At 38.5% G+C, this 22,063-nt stretch overlaps 1 protein-coding gene across 23 annotated transcripts in view; it reads right to left on the bottom strand.

The window, feature by feature from the left end:
- Positions 1 to 22,063, bottom strand: part of EVI5 (ecotropic viral integration site 5) — a 234,100-nt gene that overhangs the window by 165,147 nt on the left and 46,890 nt on the right. For all 23 annotated transcript variants that reach the window (XM_082477022.1, XM_082477023.1, XM_082477024.1 and 20 more), the window contains exon 2: positions 814 to 1,043. In XM_082477022.1, coding sequence (XP_082333148.1) covers positions 814 to 1,043 — 230 coding nt within the window. The remainder of the gene's footprint in view (positions 1 to 813; positions 1,044 to 22,063) is intronic.

Raw genomic sequence — 22,063 nt, 5'->3', positions numbered from 1 at the left:
GTGTACTTTATTATGTACATTATATATCAAAAGAGCTGTTAGAAATTATATTACCCTTAAAGCCAGTGGTGGTATATATCTTGACTGAACATAAAAGGACACTCTTCCAATAACTCTTTAATAGCTGATGCCCAGGGAACTTCTGATAGTAATATTAGTGAAGGGGCACCCAGGGTCCACAGTACACATTAATAACAGAGTAAACAAGTATTCTATATCACACCATTAAAAGAAAAGAATACTTTGCCTTCCATGAATAAATTTATGAAGAGATTTCTCACTCTAAATCACAAATCAGATATCCATCCTAAATTAAGTAATTCTACAGCTTAACCAAAGGGGACTATTTAGAGAGTTTAAAAAACAAAAATGGTAATTTTATTTGCCTTAAAAATCTTTTCTAAAATTCAGGAAAAGTTTAGATAATTTGCTGTATTAAGAAAACAAATCTCTACAGCTATCCAAGGCAGAAGAAAATTTTAGTCCAACTTTAGTTTTAAGACCAACTCCTCCAAAAAAGACTTGAATACTTTTGTTAAGTAACTTTGATAAACAAGGAGCCAAAAACTAAACATTCTTTCTTTTCTTTGGCTGCGCCACACAGCTTGCGGGACCTCATTCCCTGACCAGGGCTAGAACCCGGGCCACAGCAGTGAAAGCCCAGAATCCTAACCACTAGGCCACCAGGGAACTCCCCTAAACATTCTTAATTTGAACAAATATTTTAAATTTTGATTATGGCATATATACATATATGAATGGTTGAGTTTGTATGATAATTAAAAGAAAGAAAACCCAAGCAACCTCACTTACCTATTTTGTTCCTCCAGTTTAGCCAGGAGTTCTAAGTCGTCTGGACTCAACTGTGACGGGGAAGATGGTGAAAGGGCTGGCGTTGACAGTGTGGTAGATGAGGATGTAGTGTGTAATGAAGCAGATGGACTTGCCACCTGACTGGCCATCTGACTGACTGTATGTGACACTGTGTTCTTTACCCATGAGAGAGTAGAACTCAACTTTTCTGCAACCTTGTCTGTCGCCACCTAAGGATAAAAATAACAGTTGCATACATCAATTTTATTGTATGCATTACCAAGAACTTGATAATCCTGGTTAGTTTTACTTTATAACCACCATCAGAATATTCTCTTTGAGTTAATAAAGGTAAAACCTGTTTTAGCAATGACTGTCCTAACATACAGCTTTTGGAAACTCCTTATTTCAGTTCTGTGACATGAACAAATTAGAAAAATGTTTTCCAAACTACAGGCTAAAATCCATCAGGGAGTGATAAAATCAATTTAATAGGTAACACCAGCATTTTTTTTAAAATGAAAAAGAGCAGAAAGTGTCAATGTAAAGATATGTTGTCTTATAAAATTTCTGTCTCAGTTGCATATATGTATTAAAACTACATACTACATGTATGTTGAGCTGGGATATGAAATATATTCTTTATTGGGGTTACAGTCAAAAACATTTGAAAGCCGAGGAACTAAAACATGTCCATTAGGTGAGGAGGACAGGGAAATCCTATAATATGACCAACAATTCAACAAAAACTGGGCTTAGTTAGCATAAATAAGATGAAATGAGACTCATGATATATCTTCAAACCACTGAAGAGTATTTTTATTGAAGAGGATTTACCTCTAGAAGAACAAAATTACGATAAATGATTGATTTGACAGAGTAAGAGAGTTTTGGGGTACAATTTTCAAATAGTTAGAACTAGTCAGAAATAGAATGGGATGCCTAGAAAGAGTAGACATTCCCTAACAATGGCTACAATTAAGAATCCATAACACAACATTGTAAAGCAACCATACTCCAATAAAAATTTAAAAAACAGAATCCATTATAAGAGTCAACATGGAAACCTAAATGTCCATTGACAGATGAATGGATAAAGAAGATGTGGTACATATATACAATGGAATACTACTCAGCCATAAAAAGAATGAAATAATGCCATTTGCAGCAACATGGATACAACTACAGATTATCATACTAAGTGAAGTAAGTCAGAAAGATAAAGACAAATACCATATGATATCACTTATATGTGGAATCTAAAATATGACACAAATGAATATATCTATGCAACAGACTCAAGAACATAGAGAATAGACTGGTGGTTGCCAAGAGGGATGGGGTTAGGGGAGGGGTGAAGTGGAGTGGGAGTTTGGGATTAGCGGATGCAAACTGGTATATATAGAATAGATAAACAATAAGGTCTTACTGTATAGCACAGGGATCTATATTCAATATCCTGTGATAAACCATAATGGAAAAGAATATGAAAAAGAATGTTAAAAAAAATTAATTATAAGAGTCAAAAGTCAAGAGTTGGTTGAAGATAAGTTTCTGTTTTAGATGGGCAACCAGACCTAAAAAAGCCTTTCAAATCACCCCCCCGTCTCTAAGATTCAATGAACTATACAAATGTCTATATATTCTTCATAAATCACACCAAAGTCCTAAGCAGATATGCCTATAGCAAATTCATTTGAAACACAAAGAAGTAAAGAAGTTGTGGTACATATATACAATGGAATATTACTTAGCCATAAAAAGGAACGAAATTGAGTCATTTGTTGAGACGTGGATGGATCTAGAGACTGTCATACAGAGTGAAGTAAGTCAGAAAGAGAAAAACAAGTATCGTATATTAACACATGTATGTGGAACCTAGAAAAATGGTACAGATGAACCGGGCTGCAGGGCAGAAGTTGAGACACAGATGTAGAGAACAAACGTATGGACACCAAGGGGGGAAAACTGCGGTGGGGTGGGGATGGTGGTGTGCTGAATTGGGCGATTGGGATTGACATGTATAAAGTGATGTGTATAAAATTGATGATTGATTAAAAATAATATATATATATAGATATATACATAAGTAATATTCAAACAGGCATCATCACTTCAGTAATGAAAAACAATGTGAACAATAACCATATTTGAATACCTATATAAAACGAAACATTCTTGATTTGAGTTCACAAACCAAGGTACAGTAGTTTTTTTAAGGGATTATACTTTTTTGAAACTATCACAAAAAGAGCTTCTTTTTTTTTTTAACAGATCTTTATAGGAGTATAACTGCTTCACAATACTGTGTTAATTTCTGTTGTACAACAAAGTGAAATAGCCATATGCATACATATACCCCATATCCCCTCCCTCTTGAGCCTCCCTATCCCACCCCTCTAGGTCATCACAAAGCACCAAGCTGATCTCCCTGTGCTATGTGGCTGCTTCCCACTAGCTAACTATTTTACATTTGGTAGTGTGTATATGTCGATGCTACTCTCACTTCACCCCAGAGTGAAGTTAAGTCAGAAAAAGAAAAAGAGCTTCTTGATTGTGAAGTTCTTAGACAAAAACTATGAAGTGCTTTTACGTGCTTTGAGAAGATCTTAAATTTTATGCAATAGAAAATGACTAAAGCACTATAAAGTTGTTTTTTAGATAGACATATTCTCAGCTAACCTTGGTTACATATAGCAATTTATACACACAAAAATTAAAACACCAACTTATATACACAAATAAAAATGCCACCCAGACTATCTTAGCAGATACTACTCTCCCCTCATGGGTTGTCCAAGTCTTTCCTTCTCACTTCATCAACACATACATGTCCCCACTTCCTTGACCTCAACCCAGCAGCAGGAAAATTCAATGTAGGGAAAAGGGATTCTAAGGTCATAGTTATGCCACTCAATGTGAGGCTGGAACTTCTGAGACAAAGATTTGATTACAAGTGAATAGGGGCAAGAGTTTTATTAACTTAAAGATACCTCTCATTTTCTTTTCATTTTCAGTAACTTTTTCATTTTAGAACTTACTTCCCTTGGAATGGCATTATAGAAGGGATCAGGGAGCTCTTAGTGTTGAGGGAAGAACCTCCAAGAAAGACAAGCAGGATAAAGTAGGGGAACCAAGGAAAAGAAGTATGGGTACGATCATATAGGCTTCCAGGTAAAAAAAAAGTCCTCGCCAATGAATAGACCAGCAGCACAGTTCATTAGGGCAAAAGACCAGATAGTAACCAAATAATTTAGCCAGAACTTCCTTTGCACCAGGAAATGGTAAGAGCCATGGCAAACAACAAGATAGCCTGTTGTAGTTTGTTATCCTATTGATTTTCTCTACTCAGTTACAACTACAAATTCAATTGTGAAGATGGCACTAATTTGCATCCCACAAGCACACTATATCGTAAAACAGAAAACCTAACATGTAAAATTTACAGAAAAATGTTACCCTTTACTAACACTGACCACTAATTTCAAATATACTTACAACTTTCAAAAATGAATGCTTACAACAAGGACCTACTGTATAGCACAGGGAACTTATATTCAGTATCCTGTAATAACCTATAAGGGAAAAGAATCTGAAAAAAAAAAAAAAAGAATCAAAGGATCACTTTGGTTTATACACCGGAAGCACTGTAAACCAACTATACTTCAATCTTAAAATTGAAGTATATGGAAATAAATACGGAAAAAAATTTTTAAAGAAAGAATTAATGCTTTACATTTCCATTTATAAAAGTTCTCTACTCGAGCTAACTGTAGCAAAGGCAAAAGACACCTATTATTTGCTTTAACTTGTTTTTAAAAATAAATTTATCATACCCTTTCTGCACACTGTAGCAACAGGCTTCCATTTAAAAAATTTGGAATAACCCAGAGCACAATCCTGACATCCTTTCAACCTTGATGAAATGAGATTCAGTCTATAACTACTGAAGGCTCAACAACCCATCTTTACAATTTCAAATTCTTAAATATAACTGGAGTATTTAATTGCAGCTGCACTTTAATAAAGTTTAATTCTCATGGTTCTAGAAATCCCACAGGACTGAGTTATTTTTCATATATCATCATGTCCTATTTTTCCTTTAACTCTACTTTTCCAAATCTCTAACCTGCCACCTCTAAACCTCTTTCTCTCATCCTATGGTAAATTGAGGTCATGAAGATACAATAAATCTGACAATGCAATTATGTCACAAAGGTTGTCACAAAGCTCCTGTCTAACTCATACAGGTGTTATGCATTTATTTTTTTTTTTTAATTAATTAATTTATTTATTTATTTTTGGCTGTGTTGGGTCTTCGTTTCTGTGTGAGGGCTTCCTCTAGTTGCAGCAAGCGGGGGCCACTCTTCATCGCGGTGTGCGGGCCTCTCACTATCGCAGCCTGTCTTGTTGCGCAGCACAGGCTCCAGACGCGCAGGCTCAGTAGTTGTGGCTCACGGGCCTAGTTGCTCCGCGGCATGTGGGATCTTCCCAGACCAGGGCTCGAACCCGTGTCCCCTGCATTAGGAGGCAGATTCTCAACCACTGCGCCACCAGGGAAGCCCTGCATTTGTTTTTAAACATGAACATACTTTGAAAAGATTAAAACCATCATTAAAAAGGCTTAGTAATCAGCCACAAAAGGCCGTACATCGTATGATTCCATTTACATACAATGTCCAGAATAGGTAAACCCAGAGACAGAAAGTAGTTGGGTGGCTTGGAGGGACTGGAGGAGGGGGGATGGGGAACGACTGCTAATGGGTACAGAGTTTCTTCCTAGAGTGATGAAAATGCTCTGGGATTGGACTGCAGTGACAGTTATACGACCCTGTGAATATACTAAATGCCACTGAACTGTACACTTGAAAGGAGTGAATTTTACAGTATGTGAATTATATCTCAATTTTAAAAGAACTCAATCTGAAAAATCTACATAATGTATAATTCCAACTATATGACATTCTGGAAAAGGCAAAATTATGGAGACAGTAAAAAGATCAGGATTTGGGCGAGGGAAGGGACAAACAAGCAGAACACAGAGGATTTTTAGGGTAGTGAAAATGCTCTGCATGATACAATAATGGTAGATACATGCCATTATACATTTGTCCAAGCCCACAGAATGTAAACCATCAAGCGTGAACTATAATATAAACTATGGACTGGACGATTATAATGTGTCAACATAGTCTCATCAATTGTAACACAGGTACCACTCTGGTGGTGAATGTTGATAATGGGGGATGGGTCTCCATGTGTAGGGGTAAGGGGTAGACGGGAAATCTTTGTGCTTTCCACTCAATTTTGCTGTGAACCTAAAACTGTTATTAAAAAATAAAATACTAGGGCTTCCCTGGTGGCGCAGTGGTTGAGAATCTGCCTACCAATGCAGGGGGCACGGGTTCGAGCCCTGGTCTGGGAAGATCCCACATGCTGCGGAGCGGCTGGGCCCGTGAGCCACAGCTACTGAGCCTGCGCGTCTGGAGCCCGTGCTCCGCAACAAGAGAGGCTGCGATAGTGAGAGGCCCGCACACTGCGATGAAGAGTGGCCCCCGCTTGCCGCAACTAGAGAAAGCCCTCACACAGAAACGAAGACCCAACACAGCCAAAAGTAAATAGTAAATAAATAATAATAATTTTTTTTAAAATAAATAAAATAAATATAAATTAAATAAGAAGTTTAGTAAAAGCCTTAGATATTGTTATAATATTTGAATAGGATCTCCCATGAGAAACAATCAGGGTTCCTTTATCACTTTATATTTTATTAGAATTTATAAAGATGCTCTTAACTCCCCAAAAGGACTGTTTTTAAAGATTCCAATTTTAGATCCAAAATCTAAAATACTCTAAAGCAGGTATCACTACTTTCCCCATCTTAAAAGTGATGACACTTTTAAAATGATGATCCAGAGAGATAACACAACTTTTATATTAGAACGCTATTAAGAGTGGAACGTAGACAGTCTGGTTTGAGATTCTCTGCTCTTAACCACTGTCAAGAGTGAACAAGACCCGTGAATTCCCTGGTGGTCCAGTGGATAAGACTCCACACTCCCAATGCAGGGGGCCCAGGTTTGATCCCTGGTCGGGGAACTAGATCCCGCATGCATGCCCCAACTGAGAGTTAGCATGCCGCAATTAAGAGTCCACGTGCTGCAACTAAGAAACCTGCATGCTGCAACTATGAGCCCTCATGCTGCAACGAGGATCCTGCAATGCTGCAACTAAGACCCGGTGCTGCCCAAAATAAATAAATAAATATTAAAACAACAACAACAAAATAAAGTGTACAATTCAATGGTTAAAAAAAAAGAAGAAAAAAAAAAGAGTGAATTAGACCAAAAGTTGGCAAGAGATGTAGTCACTAATGACCTCAATTAATCCATTCCACAATGAAGGAAGCAGAAACCAGATTACAGAAGGTTGAGGACCATCTTAGAGAATTAGGAGCTGCAAAACAATCCCATTTCCATCACTATGACCTTTATTCTTGAGACTTCTTGATTCAGACTGACTCCTGAAGGCTGGAGGTTCCAGTAAGTTGGTCAGGATTTTACTATGTAACAAACCTTACTTTCCAAAAATGCCTTCAAACATGCTAACTTCAGTTGATTTTAAGAAACAAAGGAAAAAATTGATACAATTCAGATAACTAGACTCTTTTTTTTTTTTTCTATCATTTTGGGGTTAGTTTGTTTTATAGTATCAAGGCTGGGACTTCCCTGCCGGTCCAGTGGTTAAGACTCCGCCTGCCAGTTCAGGGGGCACGGGTTCGATCCCTGGTCAGAGAACTAAGATCTCACATGCTGTGCTGTGTGGCCAAAAAAAAAAAAATCAAGGCTGATTCAACAATTTAGCATATTTTTTTAGGACTTTTCACAACAATTAGTATTAACTCTTTTTTTTTTTTTGGCCATGCCAAATATATATATATGTATATGCCAATATGTATATGTGTATATATATATATATGTATATCTACGTATACACATATATATGTATATATTCACATATATTCAGAATAGATAAAGAACTCCTAAAATCAACAACTCAAACAATCTAATAAAATTGGGCAAAGGACATTTCTCCAAAGATATACAAATGGCCAATAAGCATAATAGGCATATGAAAAGATGCTCAACATCACTAACTAGGGAATGCAAACCAAAGCCACAATAAGATACCACTTCACACACATTAGGATAGCTGGGTTTTTTTAATTTTTATTTTATATTGGAGTATAGTTGATTAACAATGTTGTGTTAGTTTCAGTTGTACAGCAGAGTGATTCACTTACATATGATTACATATACATGTATCTATTCATGTATACACTGCTATATTTAAAATAGATAACCAACAAGGACTTACTGTACAGCACAGGGAACTCTGCTCAATACTCTGTATTAACCTACATGGAAAAAGAATTTGAAAAAGAATAGGACAGCTATTATAAAAATTAAAATTAAAAAAATAAAAACGGAAAATAACAAGTATTGGCATTGCTGACAGGACTGTAAAGTGGTAAGAAGGTGCAGCTGCTGTGGAAACAAATATGATGGTTCCTCAAAAAACTGAACATAGGATTACCATATAACCCAGCAATTCAACTTCTGGGTATGTACCCAAAAGGATTAAAAGCAGGGATATTTGTATACCCAAGTTCGTAGCAGCATTATTCACAACATCCAAATGGCAGAAGCAACTCAAGTGTTCATCAATGGATAAATGGATTTTTAAAATGTACTCTATACACATCGTTATGTGCAATGGAATGTTATTTGGCCTTAAAAAGGAAGAAAATTCTGACATATGCTACATGAATGAACCCTAAAGGCAGTATTTTAAGTGAAATAAGCCAGTCACAAAATGACAAATATTCTATGATTCCACTTAAATGAGGTACCGAGAGTAGTCAAATTCATAGAGGCAGAAAGTAGACTGGCTGCCAGGGAAGTGGGGAATGTGGAGTTTAATGGGTACTCTGGAGATGGAGTGATGACGGTTGTACAACAATGTGAATGTACTTAATGCCACTGAACTGTACACTTAAAAATGCTTAAAATGCAGGACTTCCCTGGTGGCGCAGTGGTTAAGAATCCGCCTGCCAATGCAGGGGTCACGGGTTCAAACCCTGGTCCAGGGAGATCCCACATGCTGCGGAGCAACTAAGCCCATGCGCCACAACTACTGAGCCTGTGCTCTAGAGCCCGTGAGCCACAACTACTGACCCCGCGTGCCATAACTACTGAAGTCCGCGTGCCTAGAGCCAGTGCTCCGCAACAAGAGAAGCCCATGCACCACAACGAAGCGTAACCCCTGCTCGCCACAACCAGAGAAAGCCTGCGTGCAGCAACAAAGACCCAATGCAGCCAAAAATAAATAAATAAAATAAATAAATTTATTTTTTTTAAATGCTTAAAATGGTAAATTTTTTTGTTATGTACATTTGGTCCTTGAACGTGGATTTGAACTGCATGGGTCCACTTATACACAGATTTTTTTGCAATAAATATGTACTACAGTACTACAAGCAAGATCTGCGGTTGTTTGAATCTGAGGATGCAGAACCATGAATACAGAGTTCCAGCTGTAAAGTCATACGTGGATTTTCAACTGTGGGAGGGTCGGTGCCCTTAACTCCTGTGTTGTTCAAGGGTCAACAGTGTATTTTATCATAATTAAATGAAAAAAAGAAATTTACATCTTTCATTCCTTATATTAGTAATTTGTGTCTTTCTCTCTTTTGGTCTTCATTAGACTGGCTAGAGGTCTATCAATTTTATCAATCTTTTCAAAGAACCAGCTTTTAGTTTTGTTGATTTTCTGTTACTGTCCTCCTGTTTTTGGTTTTATTTATTTATGCTCTAATTTTTATTTCTTTTCTTCCACTTGCTTAAGGCTTATATTGCTCTTTTTCTCTGGTGCTCTAAGCTGGAAGCTTAGAAACTCATTTTATATCTTTCTTCTTTTCTAACATATACATTCAATGCTCTAAACTAATCCCTAAGCACTGCTTTTGCTGCTTTTCATTTTCCTTTATTTCAAAATATTCAAAATTTTTCTTTGGACTTTTTTTTTGATCCATGTGTTATTTAAAAGTGTGTTGTTTAATCTCCAAATATTTTCAGATTTTCCAACTATCTTTCTGTTATTTCTAACTTAATTCCATTGTGGTCTAAGAGCACATGTTCAGGTATGTTTTATGACCCAGAATATAGTGCATCTTGAAGACTGTTACATGTGAGCCTGAAAAGAATGTATATTCAGTGGTTGTCAGATAAACATCATTAAATACATTTGACTGATGGTACTGGTCCTTACTGATTTTCTGCCTCTGCTGTATCTATAAATTACTGCAAGACAGGTGCTTAAGTCTCCAACCATAACAGTGAATGTATCTATTTCTCCTTGAAGTTCTATCAGTTTTTGCCTCATAAACTATGCCTTTTAGGAGACTTGACCTCTTTATCAATACATAATGTCTGAAATTTTTCCTTCTCAAGTCTGCTTTGTCTGAAATTAATATAGCTACTCCAGCTTTCTATGGATTATTCAAAAAAGTAAATAAATAATTCGTACAATACATGGGTGGGTTTGAAGGCCATCTGGTTTCCAGTTTCTAGCTGTTTTTGTCCGGGTTATTTCCCTTACCTTCTTGGAAATACAATTTTGAGTTTAAAAAGATGTTTGCGGGGCTTCCCTGGTGGTGCAGTGGTTGAGAATCTGCCTGCCAATGCAGGGGACACAGGTTCGAGCCCTGGTCTGGGGATCCCACATGCTGCAGAGCAACTGGGCCCGTGAGCCACAACTACTGAGCCTGCGCATCTGGAGCCTGTGCTCCGTAACAAGAAGAGGCCGCGATAGTGAGAGGCCCGCGCACCGCAATGAAGAGTGGCCCCCGCTCGCCGCAACTAGAGGAAGCCCATGCACAGAAACGAAGACCCAACACAGCCAAAAAATAAATAAATAAAATTAATTAATTAATTAAAAAAAAAAAGGATGTTTGCAATTCTAGATGCTTTATATAGGAAGAGTTTTTCCAAGCTATGTATGTATGCTAAAAGCTGAAGTCCTGTAGATTAGGTGAATTTTTTTTTTTTATTACAGAACTTCTCAGAGACATAACTATATTATTTTACACTGTCAAGGTAGAAGGTAGAGGAATGTACTTTCCAAACTTAACTGCCCATAAATCCTTTTTTCACCATTATCTGCAAAACATATTCTGAGAAATGCTGTTTCCAAACAGTACTCATTCTTTAAGGCATTTGTAACTTCGTGTTCTCACCTTTCCCTTCACTTCTATGGTACATTTTGTCTATATAGTCAGTCCTCTGTAAACGGTGGTCCCACATCCACCAATTCAACCAACCACAGATAGAAAATAGAGGGGAACAAAAAATCCAGAAAGTTCTAAACAGCAAAACTTGAATTTGCCCCTCACTAGCAACTATGTACACAGAATTTACATTTTATTAGGTATTATAAATAATCTATATATGATTGAAAGTATTCAGAGATGTGCATAGGTTATATGCAAATACTGTGCCACTGAGTATCCCAGAATTTTGGTATCCACAGGGGTCCTGGAATCAATCCCTTGCAGATACTGAGAACGACTGTATTGAATAGTTTGATATTCATTAGTAAAGTAATACCAGTTAATATTTACTGAGTGCTTATACTCAGATACTTGATGATATCACCTAATTTAACCTCCAACCCTATGGTATACGTGTCATATTGTCCTTATACTGTTATATTATTAACCATTTAGATGTACTGCCTCTTAGTTCCTTACAAAATAAAAAGAATATTTCATATATATTCATACTGTCTCCAAAAAGAGTATAATAGGTCACAGAAACTACTCTTTACTTTTCATGAATCCTCTTGATGACTTAAGAACAAAGCTGTGTGTACAGTAATCAAAACAGAATGGTACTGGCACAAAAAGAGATACACAGATCAATGGAATGGAATAGAGAGCCCAGAAATAAACCCATGCACCTATGGTCAATTAATCTATGACAAAGGAGGCAAGAATATACAATGGAGAAAAGACAGTTTCTTCAACAGTAATCCTGGGAAAACTGGACAGCCACATGTCAAACAATGAGATTAGAACATTCCTTCATACCAAACACAAAAATAATCTCAAATATAAGACCTGAAACCATAAAACTCCTAGAAGAAACACTCTTTGACATAAATCATAGCAGTATTTTCTTGTGGCACTCTCCTAAGGCAAAAGAAATAAAAGCAAAAATAAACAAATGTAACTTGATTAAACTTAAAAGCTTTTGCACAGCAAAGGAAACCACCGACTAAACAAAAAGAACACCTATGGAATGGGAGAAAATATTTGCAAATAATGTGAACGACAAGAGGTTAATATCCAAAATACACAAATAGCTCATACAACTCAAAGTCCAAAAAAAAACCCCAACCCAATCAAAAAATGGGCAGAAGATCTGATTAGACATTTCTCCAAAGAAGTCATACAGATGGCTAACAGGCACATGAAAAGATGCTCAGCATCGCTAATTGTAAGAGACATGCAAATCAAAACCAAAATGAGGTACATCATCAAAAAGTCTACAAATAAGGACTTCCCTGGCGGGCCAGAGGTTAAGACTCCGTGCGTCCAATGCAGGGGGCACGGGTTCAACCCCTGGTCTGTGAACTAAGATCCTACATGCCACACAGCGCAGCCAAAAAATAAAACAAATCTTTTTTGATAAATAGTTTGAGTTGCAGGACACCTTCAAGATGGAGGAGGAGTAAGACGTGGCGATCACCTTCCTCCCCACAACACATCAAAACTACAGCTACATGTGGAACAACTCCTACAGAACACCTACTGAACGCTGGCAGAAGACCTCAAACTTCCCAAAAGGCAAGAAACTCCCCAGGTACCTGGGTAGGGCAAAAGAAAAAAGGAAAAACAGAGACAAAAGAATAGGGATGGGATCTGCACCTCCGGAAGGGAGCTGTGAAGGAGGAAAAGTTTCCACACACTAGGAAGTCCCTTCACTGGCAGAGACAGGGGGTGGGCAAGGGGGAAGCTTCAGAGCCACGGAGGAGAGTGCAGCAAGAGGGGTGCAAAGGACAAAGCGGAGAGATTCCTGCACAGAGGATCGCTGAGGACCAGCACTCACCAGCCTGAGAGGCTTGTCTGCTCACCCGCCAGGGCAGGTGGGGGCTGGGAGCTGAGGTTCGGACTTCAGAGGTCAGATCCCACGGAGAGAACTGGGGTTGGCTGCGTGAACATAGCCTGAAGGGGGCTAGCGCGCCACAGCTAGCCAGGAGGGAGTACGGGGAAAAGTCTGGACCTGCCTAAGAGGCAAGAGACCATTGTTTCGGGGTGTGCAAGGAGAGGGGATCCAGAGCACTGCCTAAACGAGCTCCAGAGATGGGCACGAGCCGCGAATATCAGCGTGGACACCGAGACGGGCATGAGACCCGTCTGCTTCTTGGTCTGCTGCGGCCACCAGGAAGCCTGTGTGCAAGCACAGGTTACTATCCACACCTCCCCTCCCGGGAGCAGGTGCAGCCTGCCACTGCCAGGGTCCCGTGATCCAGGGACAACTTCCCCAGGGGAATACACAGCATGCCTCAGGCTGTTGCAACGTCACGCTGGCCTCTGCCACCGCAGGATGGCCCCGCATTCTGTACCCATCCCTCCCCCCGACCTCAGTGAGCCAGAGCCCCCTAATCAGCTGCTCCTTTAACCCCATCCTGTCTGGGTGGGGAACAGATGCCATCAGGCAACCTACACGCAGAGGCAAGGCCAAATCCAAAGCTGAACCCCAGGAGCTGTGCGAACAAAGAAAGGGAAATTTCTCCCAGCAACCTCAGGAGCAATGGATTAAATCTCCACAGTAAACTTGATGTACCCTGCATCTGTGGAATACCCGAACAGACAATGAATCATCCAAAATTAAGGCGGTGGACGTTGGGAGCAACTGTAGGCTTGCAGTTTGCTTTCTGCATCTAATTTGTTTCTGGTTTTATGTTTATCTTAGTTTAGTATTTAGAGCTTATTATCATTGGTACATTTGTTTACTGATTTGGTTGCTCCCTTCCTGTTTTTAAATATATATATATATATTTTTTTCTCCTTTTTCACTTTTTGTGAGTGTGTATGTGTATGCTTCTTTGTGTGACTTTCTCTGTATAGCTTTGCTTTTGCCATTTCCCCTAGGGTTCTGACTACAGTTTTTTGTTTTCGTTTTTTTAGTATAGTTTTTAGCGCTTGTTATCACTGGTGGATTTGTTTTTTGGTTTGGTTGCTCTCTTCTTTCTTTTTTTTTATTACTTTTTAATTTCTTTATTTTAATATTTTTTTCCATTTTAATAACTTATTTTATATTATATATTTATTTCTTCTCTTTTTCTTTCTTTTTTTTTCTCCCTTTTCTTCTGAGCCGTGTGGCTGACAGGGTCTTGGTACTCTGGCTGGGTGTCAGGCCTGAGCCTCTGAGGTGGGAGAGCCAAGTTCAGGACATTGGTCCACCAGAGACCTCCCGGCCCCATGTAATATCAAATGGCAAAAGCTCTCTCCGAGATCTCCATCTCAACACTAAGACCCAGCTCCACTCAACGAGCAGCAAGCTACAGTGCTGGACACCCCATGCCAAACAACTAGCAAGACAGGAACACAACCCCACCCATTAGCAGAAAAGCTGCCTAAAATCATAATAAGGTCACAGACACCCCAAAACACAACACCAAACACGGTCCTGCCCACCAGAAAGACAAGATCCAGCCTCATCCACCAGAACACAGGCACCAGTCCCCTCCACCAGGAAGCCTACACAACCCACTGAACCAACCTTATCCACTGGAAGCAGACACCAGAAATAACGGGAACTACGAACCTGAAGCCTGTGAAAAGGAGACCCCAAACACAGTAAGTTAAGCAAAATGAGAAGACAGAGAAATACATAGCAGATGAAAGAGCAAGGTAAAAACCGATCAGACCAAATAAATGAAGAGGAAACAGGCAGTCTACCTAAAAAACAATTCAAAGTAATGATAGTAAAGATGATCCAAAATCTTGGAAACAGAATGGAGAAAATACAAGAAACCTTTAACAAGGACCTAGAAGAACTAAACAGCAAACAAACAATGATGAACAACACAATAAATGAAATTAAAAATTCTCTAGAAGGAATCAATAGCAGAATACCTGAGGCAGAAGAACGGATATGTGACCTGGAAGATAAAATAGTGGAAATAACTACCACAGAGCAGAATAAAGAAAAAAGAATGAAAAGAATTGAGGACAATCTCAGAGACCTCTGGGACAACATTCAACACACCAACATTCAAATTATAGGCGTCCCAGAAGTAGAAGAGAAAAAGAAAGGGACTGAGAAAATATTTGAAGAGATTATAGTTGAAAACTTCCCTAATATGGGAAAGGAAATAGTCAGTCAAGTCCAGGAAGCACAGAGAGTCCCATACAGGATAAATCCAAGGAGAAACACACCAAGACACATATTAATCAAACTATCAAAACTTAAATACAAAGAAAAAATATTAAAAGCAGCAAGGGAAAAACAACAAATAATATACAAGGGAATCCCCATAAGGGTAACAGCTGATCTTTCAGCAGAAGCTCTGCAAGCCAGAAGGCAGTGGCAGGACATATTTAAAGTGATGAAAGGGAAAAACCAACAAGCAAGATTACTCTACCCAGCAAGGATCTCATTCAGATTCGATGGAGAAATTGAAACCTTTACAAACAAGCAAAAGCTAAGAGAATTCAGCACCACCAAACCAGCTCTACAACAAACGCTAAAGGAACTTCTCTAGGCAGGAAACACAAGAGAAGGAAAAGACCTACAATAACAAACCCAAAACAATTAAAAAAAATGGTAACAGGAACGTACATATCGATAACTACCTTAAATGTAAATGGATTAAATGCTCCCACCAAAAGACATAGACTGGCTGAATGGATACAAAAACAAGACCTGTATATATGCTGTCTACAATAGACCCACTTCAGACCTAGGGGCACATACAGACTGAAAGTGAGGGGATGGAAAAAGATTTTCCATGCAAATGGAAATCAAAAGAAAGCTGGAGTAGCAATCCTCATATCAGACAAAACAGACTTGAAAATAAAGATTATTACAAGAGACAAAGAAGGACACTATATAATGATCAAGGGATCGATCCAAAAGGAAGGTATAACAATTGTAAATATTTATTCACCCAACATAGAAGCACCACAATACATGAGGCAAATGCTAATAGCCATAAAAGGGGAAATCGACAGTAACACAATCATAGCAGGGAACTTTAACACCCCACTTTCACCAAGGAACAGAAAATCCAAAATGAAAATAAATAAGGAAACACAAGCTTTAAATGATATATTAAACAAGTCGGACTTAACTGATATTGATCAGACATTCTATCCAAAAACAACAGAATACACTTTCTTCTCAAGTGCTCATGGAACATTCTCCAGGACAGATCATATCTTGGGTCACAAATCAAGCCTTGGTAAATTTAAGAAAACTGAAATCGTATCAAGTATCTTTTCCAACCACAACGCTTTGAGACTAGGTATCAATTACAGGAAAAAATTCGTAAAAAATACAAACACATGGAGGCTAAACAATACACTACTAAATAACCAAAAGATCACTGAGGAAATAAAAAAATACCTAGAAACAAATGACAATGAAAATACAGTGACCCAAAACCTACGGGATGCAGCAAAAGCAGTTCTAAGAGGGAAGTTTACAGCAATACAATCCTACCTCAAGAAACAAGAAACATCCCAAATAAGCAACCTAACCTTACACCTAAAGCAATTACAGCGGAAGGAAAGAAATCATAAAGATCAAATCTGAAATAAATGAAGAAGAAATGAAGGAAACAACAGCAAAGATCAATAAAACTAAAAGCTGGTTCTCTGAGAAGATAAACAAAATTGATAAACCATTAGCCAGACTCATCAAGAAAAAAAGGGAGAAGACTCAAATCAACAGAATTAGAAATGAAAAAGGAGAAGTAACAACTAACACTGCAGAAATACAAAGGATCATGAGAGATTACCACAAACAACTATATGCCAATAAAATAGACAACCTGGAAGACAGGGACAAATTCTTAGAAAAGCACAACCTTCTGAGACTGAGCCAGGAAGAAATAGAAAATATAAACAGACCAATCACAAGCACTCAAATTAAGACTGTGATTAAAAATCTTCCAACACACAAAAGCCCAGGACCAGATGGCTTCACAGCCAAATTCTATCAAACATTTAGAGAAGAGCTAACACCTATCCTTCTCAAACTCTTCCAAACTATAGCATAGAGAGGAACACTCCCAAACTCATTCTACGAGGCCACCCTCACCCTGATACCAAAACCAGAGAAAGACGTCACAAAGAAAGAAAACTACAGGCCAATATCACTGATGAACATAGATGCAAAAATCCTCAACAAAATACTAGCAAACAGAATCCGACAGCACATTAAAAGGATCATACACCATGATCAAGTGGGGTTTATTCCAGGAATGCAAGGATTCCTCAATATATGCAAATCAATCAATGTGATAAACCATATTAACGAAGTGAAGGAGAAAAACCATATGATCATCTCAATAGATGCAGAAAAAGCTTTTGACAAAATTCAACACCGATTTATGATAAAAACCCTCCAGAAAGTAGGCGTAGAAGGAACTTACCTCAACGTTATAAAGGCCATAGATGAAAAACCCACAGCCAACATCGCTCTCAATGGTGAAAAACTGAAACCGTTTTCTCTAAGATCAGGAACAAGACAAGGCTGTCCACTCTCACCACTATTATTCAACATTGTTTTGGAAGTTTTAGCCACAGCAATCACAGAAGAAAAAGAAATAAAAGGAATCCAAATCGGAAAAGAAGAAGTAAAGCTGTCACTGTTTGCAGATGACATGATACTATACATAGAGAATCCTAAAGATGCTACCAGAAAACTATTAGAGCTAATGAATTAATTTGGTAAAGTAGCAGGATACAAAATTAATGCACAGAAATCTCTTGCATTCCTATACACTAATGATGAAAAATCTGAAAGAAATTAAGGAAACATTCCCCTTTACCACTGCAACAAAAAGAATAAAATACCTAGAAATAAACTTACCTAAGGAGACTAAAGACCTGTATGCAGAAAACTATAATACACTGATGAAAGAAATTAAAGATGATACAAACAGATAGAGAGATATACCATGTCCTTGGATTGGAAGAATCAACACTGTGAAAATGACTATACTACCCAAAGCAATCTACAGATTCAATGCAATCCCTATCAAACTACCAATGGCATTTTTCACAGAACTAGAACCAAAAAATTTCACAATCTGTATGGAAACATAAAAGACACGGACTAGCCAAAGCAATCCTGAGAAAGAAAAACGGAGCTGGAGAAATCAGGCTCCCGGACTTCAGACTATACTACAAAGCTACAGTAATCAAGACAGTATGGGGGCTTCCCTGGTGGTGCAGTGGTTGAGAATCTGCCTGCCAATGCAGGGGACACAGGTTCGAGCCCTAGTCTGGGAAGATCCCACATGCCGCGGAGCAACTAGGCCCATGAGCCACAACTACTGAGCCTCCGCGTCTGGATCCTGTGCTCCGCAATAAGAGAGGCCACGATAGTGAGAGGCCCGCGCACCGCGATGAAGAGTGGCCCCCACTTGCCGCAGCTAGAGGAAGCCCTCGCACAGAAACAAAGACCCAACACAGCCAAAATAAATAAATACATAAATAAATAATAATTAAAGGTACTAATAATTTTTTAAAAAGAGAGTATGGTACTGGCACAAAAACAGAAATATACATCAATGCAACAGGATAGAAAGCCCATAGATAAACCCACGCACATATGGTCACCTTATTTTTGATAAAGGAGGCAAGAATATACAATGGAGAAAAGACAGCCTCTTCAATGAGTGGTGCTGGGAAAACTGGACAGCTACATGTAAAAGAATGAAATTAGAACACTCCCTGACACCAGACACAAAAATAAACTCAAAATGGATTAAAGACCTAAATGTAAGGCCAGACACTATAAAGCTCTTAGAGAAAAACATAGGCAGAACACTCCATGATATAAATCACAGCAAGATCCTCTTTGATCCACCTCCTAGAGAAATGGAAATAAAAACACAAATAAACAAATGGGACCTAATGAAACTTAAAAGCTTTTGCACAGCAAAGGAAACCATAAACAAGATGAAAAGACAACCCTCAGAATGGGAGAAAATATTTGCAAATGAAGCAACTGACAAAGGATTAATCTCCAAAATTTACAAGCAGCTCATGCAGCTCAATATCAAAAAAACAAACAACCCAAACCAAAAATGGGCAGAAGACCTAAATAGACATTTCTCCCAAGAAGATATACAGATTGCCAACAAACACATGAAAGGATGCTCAACATCACTAATCCTTAGAGAAATGCAAATCAAAACTACAGTGAGGTATCACCTCACACCAGTGAGAATGGCCATCATCAAAAAAATCTACAAACAATAAATGCTGGAGAGGTGTGGAGGAAAGGGAACCCTCTTGCACTGCTGGTGGGAATGTAAATTGATACAGCCACTATGGAGAACAGTATGGAGGTTCCTTAAAAACTAAAAATAGAACTACCATACAACCCAGCAATCCCACTACTGTGCATATACCCTGAGAAAACCATCATTCAAAAAGAGTCATGTACCACAATGTTCATTGCAGCTCTATTTACAATAGCCAGGACATGGAAGCAACCTAAATGTCCACTGACAGATGAATGGATAAAGAAGATGTGGCACATATATACAATGGAATATTACTCAGCCATAAAAAGAAATGAAATGGAGGTATTTGTAGTGAGGTGGATGGACCTAGAGACTGTCGTACAGAGTGAAGTCAGAAAGAGAAAAACAAATACCGTATGCTAACACATATATATGGAATCTAAAAAAAAAAAAAAAAAAAAAGGTTCTGAAGAACCTAGGGGCAGGACAGGAATAAAGACACAGACGTAGAGGATGGACTTGAGGACACGGGAAGGGGCAAGGGTAAGCTGGGACGAAGTGAGAGAGTGGCATGGACATATATACACTACCAAATGTAAAATAGATAGCTAGTGGGAAGCAGCCGCGTAGCACAGGGAGATCAGCTCGGCGCTTTGTGACCACCTAGAGGGGTGGGATAGGGAGGGTGGGAGGGAGATGCAAGAGGGAGGAGATATTGGGATATATGTATAGGTATAGCTGATTCACTTTGTTATAAAGCAGAAACTAACACACCATTGTAAATCAATTATACTCCAATAAAGATGTGTTTTTTTAATTAATTAATTAATTATTTAAAGAAGTCATTACTGAGGCTCAGTCTTGGAACCCAGACACCATGCTGTTGAGAAGCCTAAACTAGCCCACACAGAGACCACATGTAGGTATTCTGGCTAACAGCCCTGCCGAGGTCCCATCATCCACCACCAGACATGAGTGTGGATACATTATCAAATAATTCAAGGCCCTAGATGAAGGGTCTTCCCAGCTTCTCAGCTTCACAAGCATTATGAAGCAGAGACAAGCCCTCTTCATAAGGCTCTGTCCAAATTCCTGACCCAAAGAATCTACAGACATACTAAGATGACTGTTTCTAAGCCACTAGTTTTATGGTGGCTTGTTACACAGCTATAACTCACAAAATAAAATTAAAATATTTAATCATGCTTAAAATAAAGCCAGGAAGTTGCAGTACAGTGTATTAGTAAAGACTTCATATTGCACTTGTTTTTGTTTTTGGGAGAATGGAGAACGCACATAATTGAGAAAAAACATCTTTTTACATGCCTGTAGTGTGCTGTGAGTAGGTAGAAGGACAATATACTAGGAAAATATAAGTAAATAGTAGAACCAGAAAATTATATTAATGCTCCAAAGGGCTGAGAGAACAGCATTTAATTAAGTTAGAAAAATGTATCATTGATTTGCACCTCACAGTCAAATGCACTGAAATCATGTCATTACTTTTTCACTGCTATTAAAATGGCATTTTGATTAGTATGTTAAAGCAATGCCAAGAAATAAGATATTCAAGGAAGCCTTTTGTTTAACAAGTAGGCTATTCTCTTGAAATAGGAATCTTGTTGTTTTGAGTAATATAGGATATAATTAGTTTGAAGATTTAACTGTAAATATTTATATTTTAACTAAGACAAGTGACTAAAATAGAAGAGAAATCTTTCAGTAAAAATATCCAAAAGAGCTTAGTTCAATGGCATAAGCAGATTTATTTACTTATTCATTCGTTCGTTCATTTAGCTGCACCGGGTCTTAGTTGCAGCGCGCAGGATATTCATTGCCGTGTGCGGGATCTTTGTTGCAGCATGCAGGATCTTTTTTTTTTTTTTTTTAATAAATTCACGTTCTTTTATTTATTTATTTATTTATTTATGACTGTGTTGAGTCTTCGTTTCTGCGCGAGGGCTTTCTCCAGTTGCGGCAAGCGGGGACCACTCCTCATCGCAGTGCACGGGCCTCTCACCATCGCGGCCCCTCTTGTTGCGGAGCACAGGCTCCAGACGCGCAGGCTCAGCAATTGTGGCTCACGGGCCCAGCTGCTCCGCGGCATGTGGGATCCTCCCAGACCAGGGCTCGAACCCGTGTCCCCTGCATTGGCAGGCAGACTCTCAACCACTGCGCCACCAGGGAAGCCCCAGGATCTTTTTAGTTGCGGCATGTGAACTCTTACCTGCAGCATGCAGAATCTAGTTTCCTGACCAGGGATCAAACCCAGGCCCCCTACATTGGGAGCACGGAGTCTTAGCCACTAGACCACCGGGAAGTCTGGGCATAAGCAGTTTTAATTAAATTTACATTTTAAAAAATAGGTCACAGCTAAAAAAGGAATGAAGTACTAATACAGTCTATAACATTAATTAATCTTGAAAACATTATGCTAAGTAAAAGAAGCCAGTCACAAAATACCACATATAATGACTCCATTTATATGAGATGTCTAGGCATTACCTATAGACAGAAAGTTGATTAATGACTGCACAGTGCTGGGGAGGATGCAGGGACAGGGAGTGATAGCTAAAGGGCACAAGGTTTCTTTTTGAGGTGATGAAAATGTTTCAAAATTGACTATGACAATGGTTGCACATACCTGTGAATACACTAAAAGCCACTGAATTGTACACTTTAAATGGGTGAATTGTATAGT

This window comes from Balaenoptera physalus (genome assembly GCF_965194825.1).
Source record: "Balaenoptera physalus genome assembly, chromosome: 1".
NCBI classification, from domain to species: domain Eukaryota; kingdom Metazoa; phylum Chordata; class Mammalia; order Artiodactyla; family Balaenopteridae; genus Balaenoptera; species Balaenoptera physalus.
The sequence above is the reverse complement of the archived record's forward strand: the minus strand, read 5'-3'. Positions and strand labels throughout refer to the sequence as shown.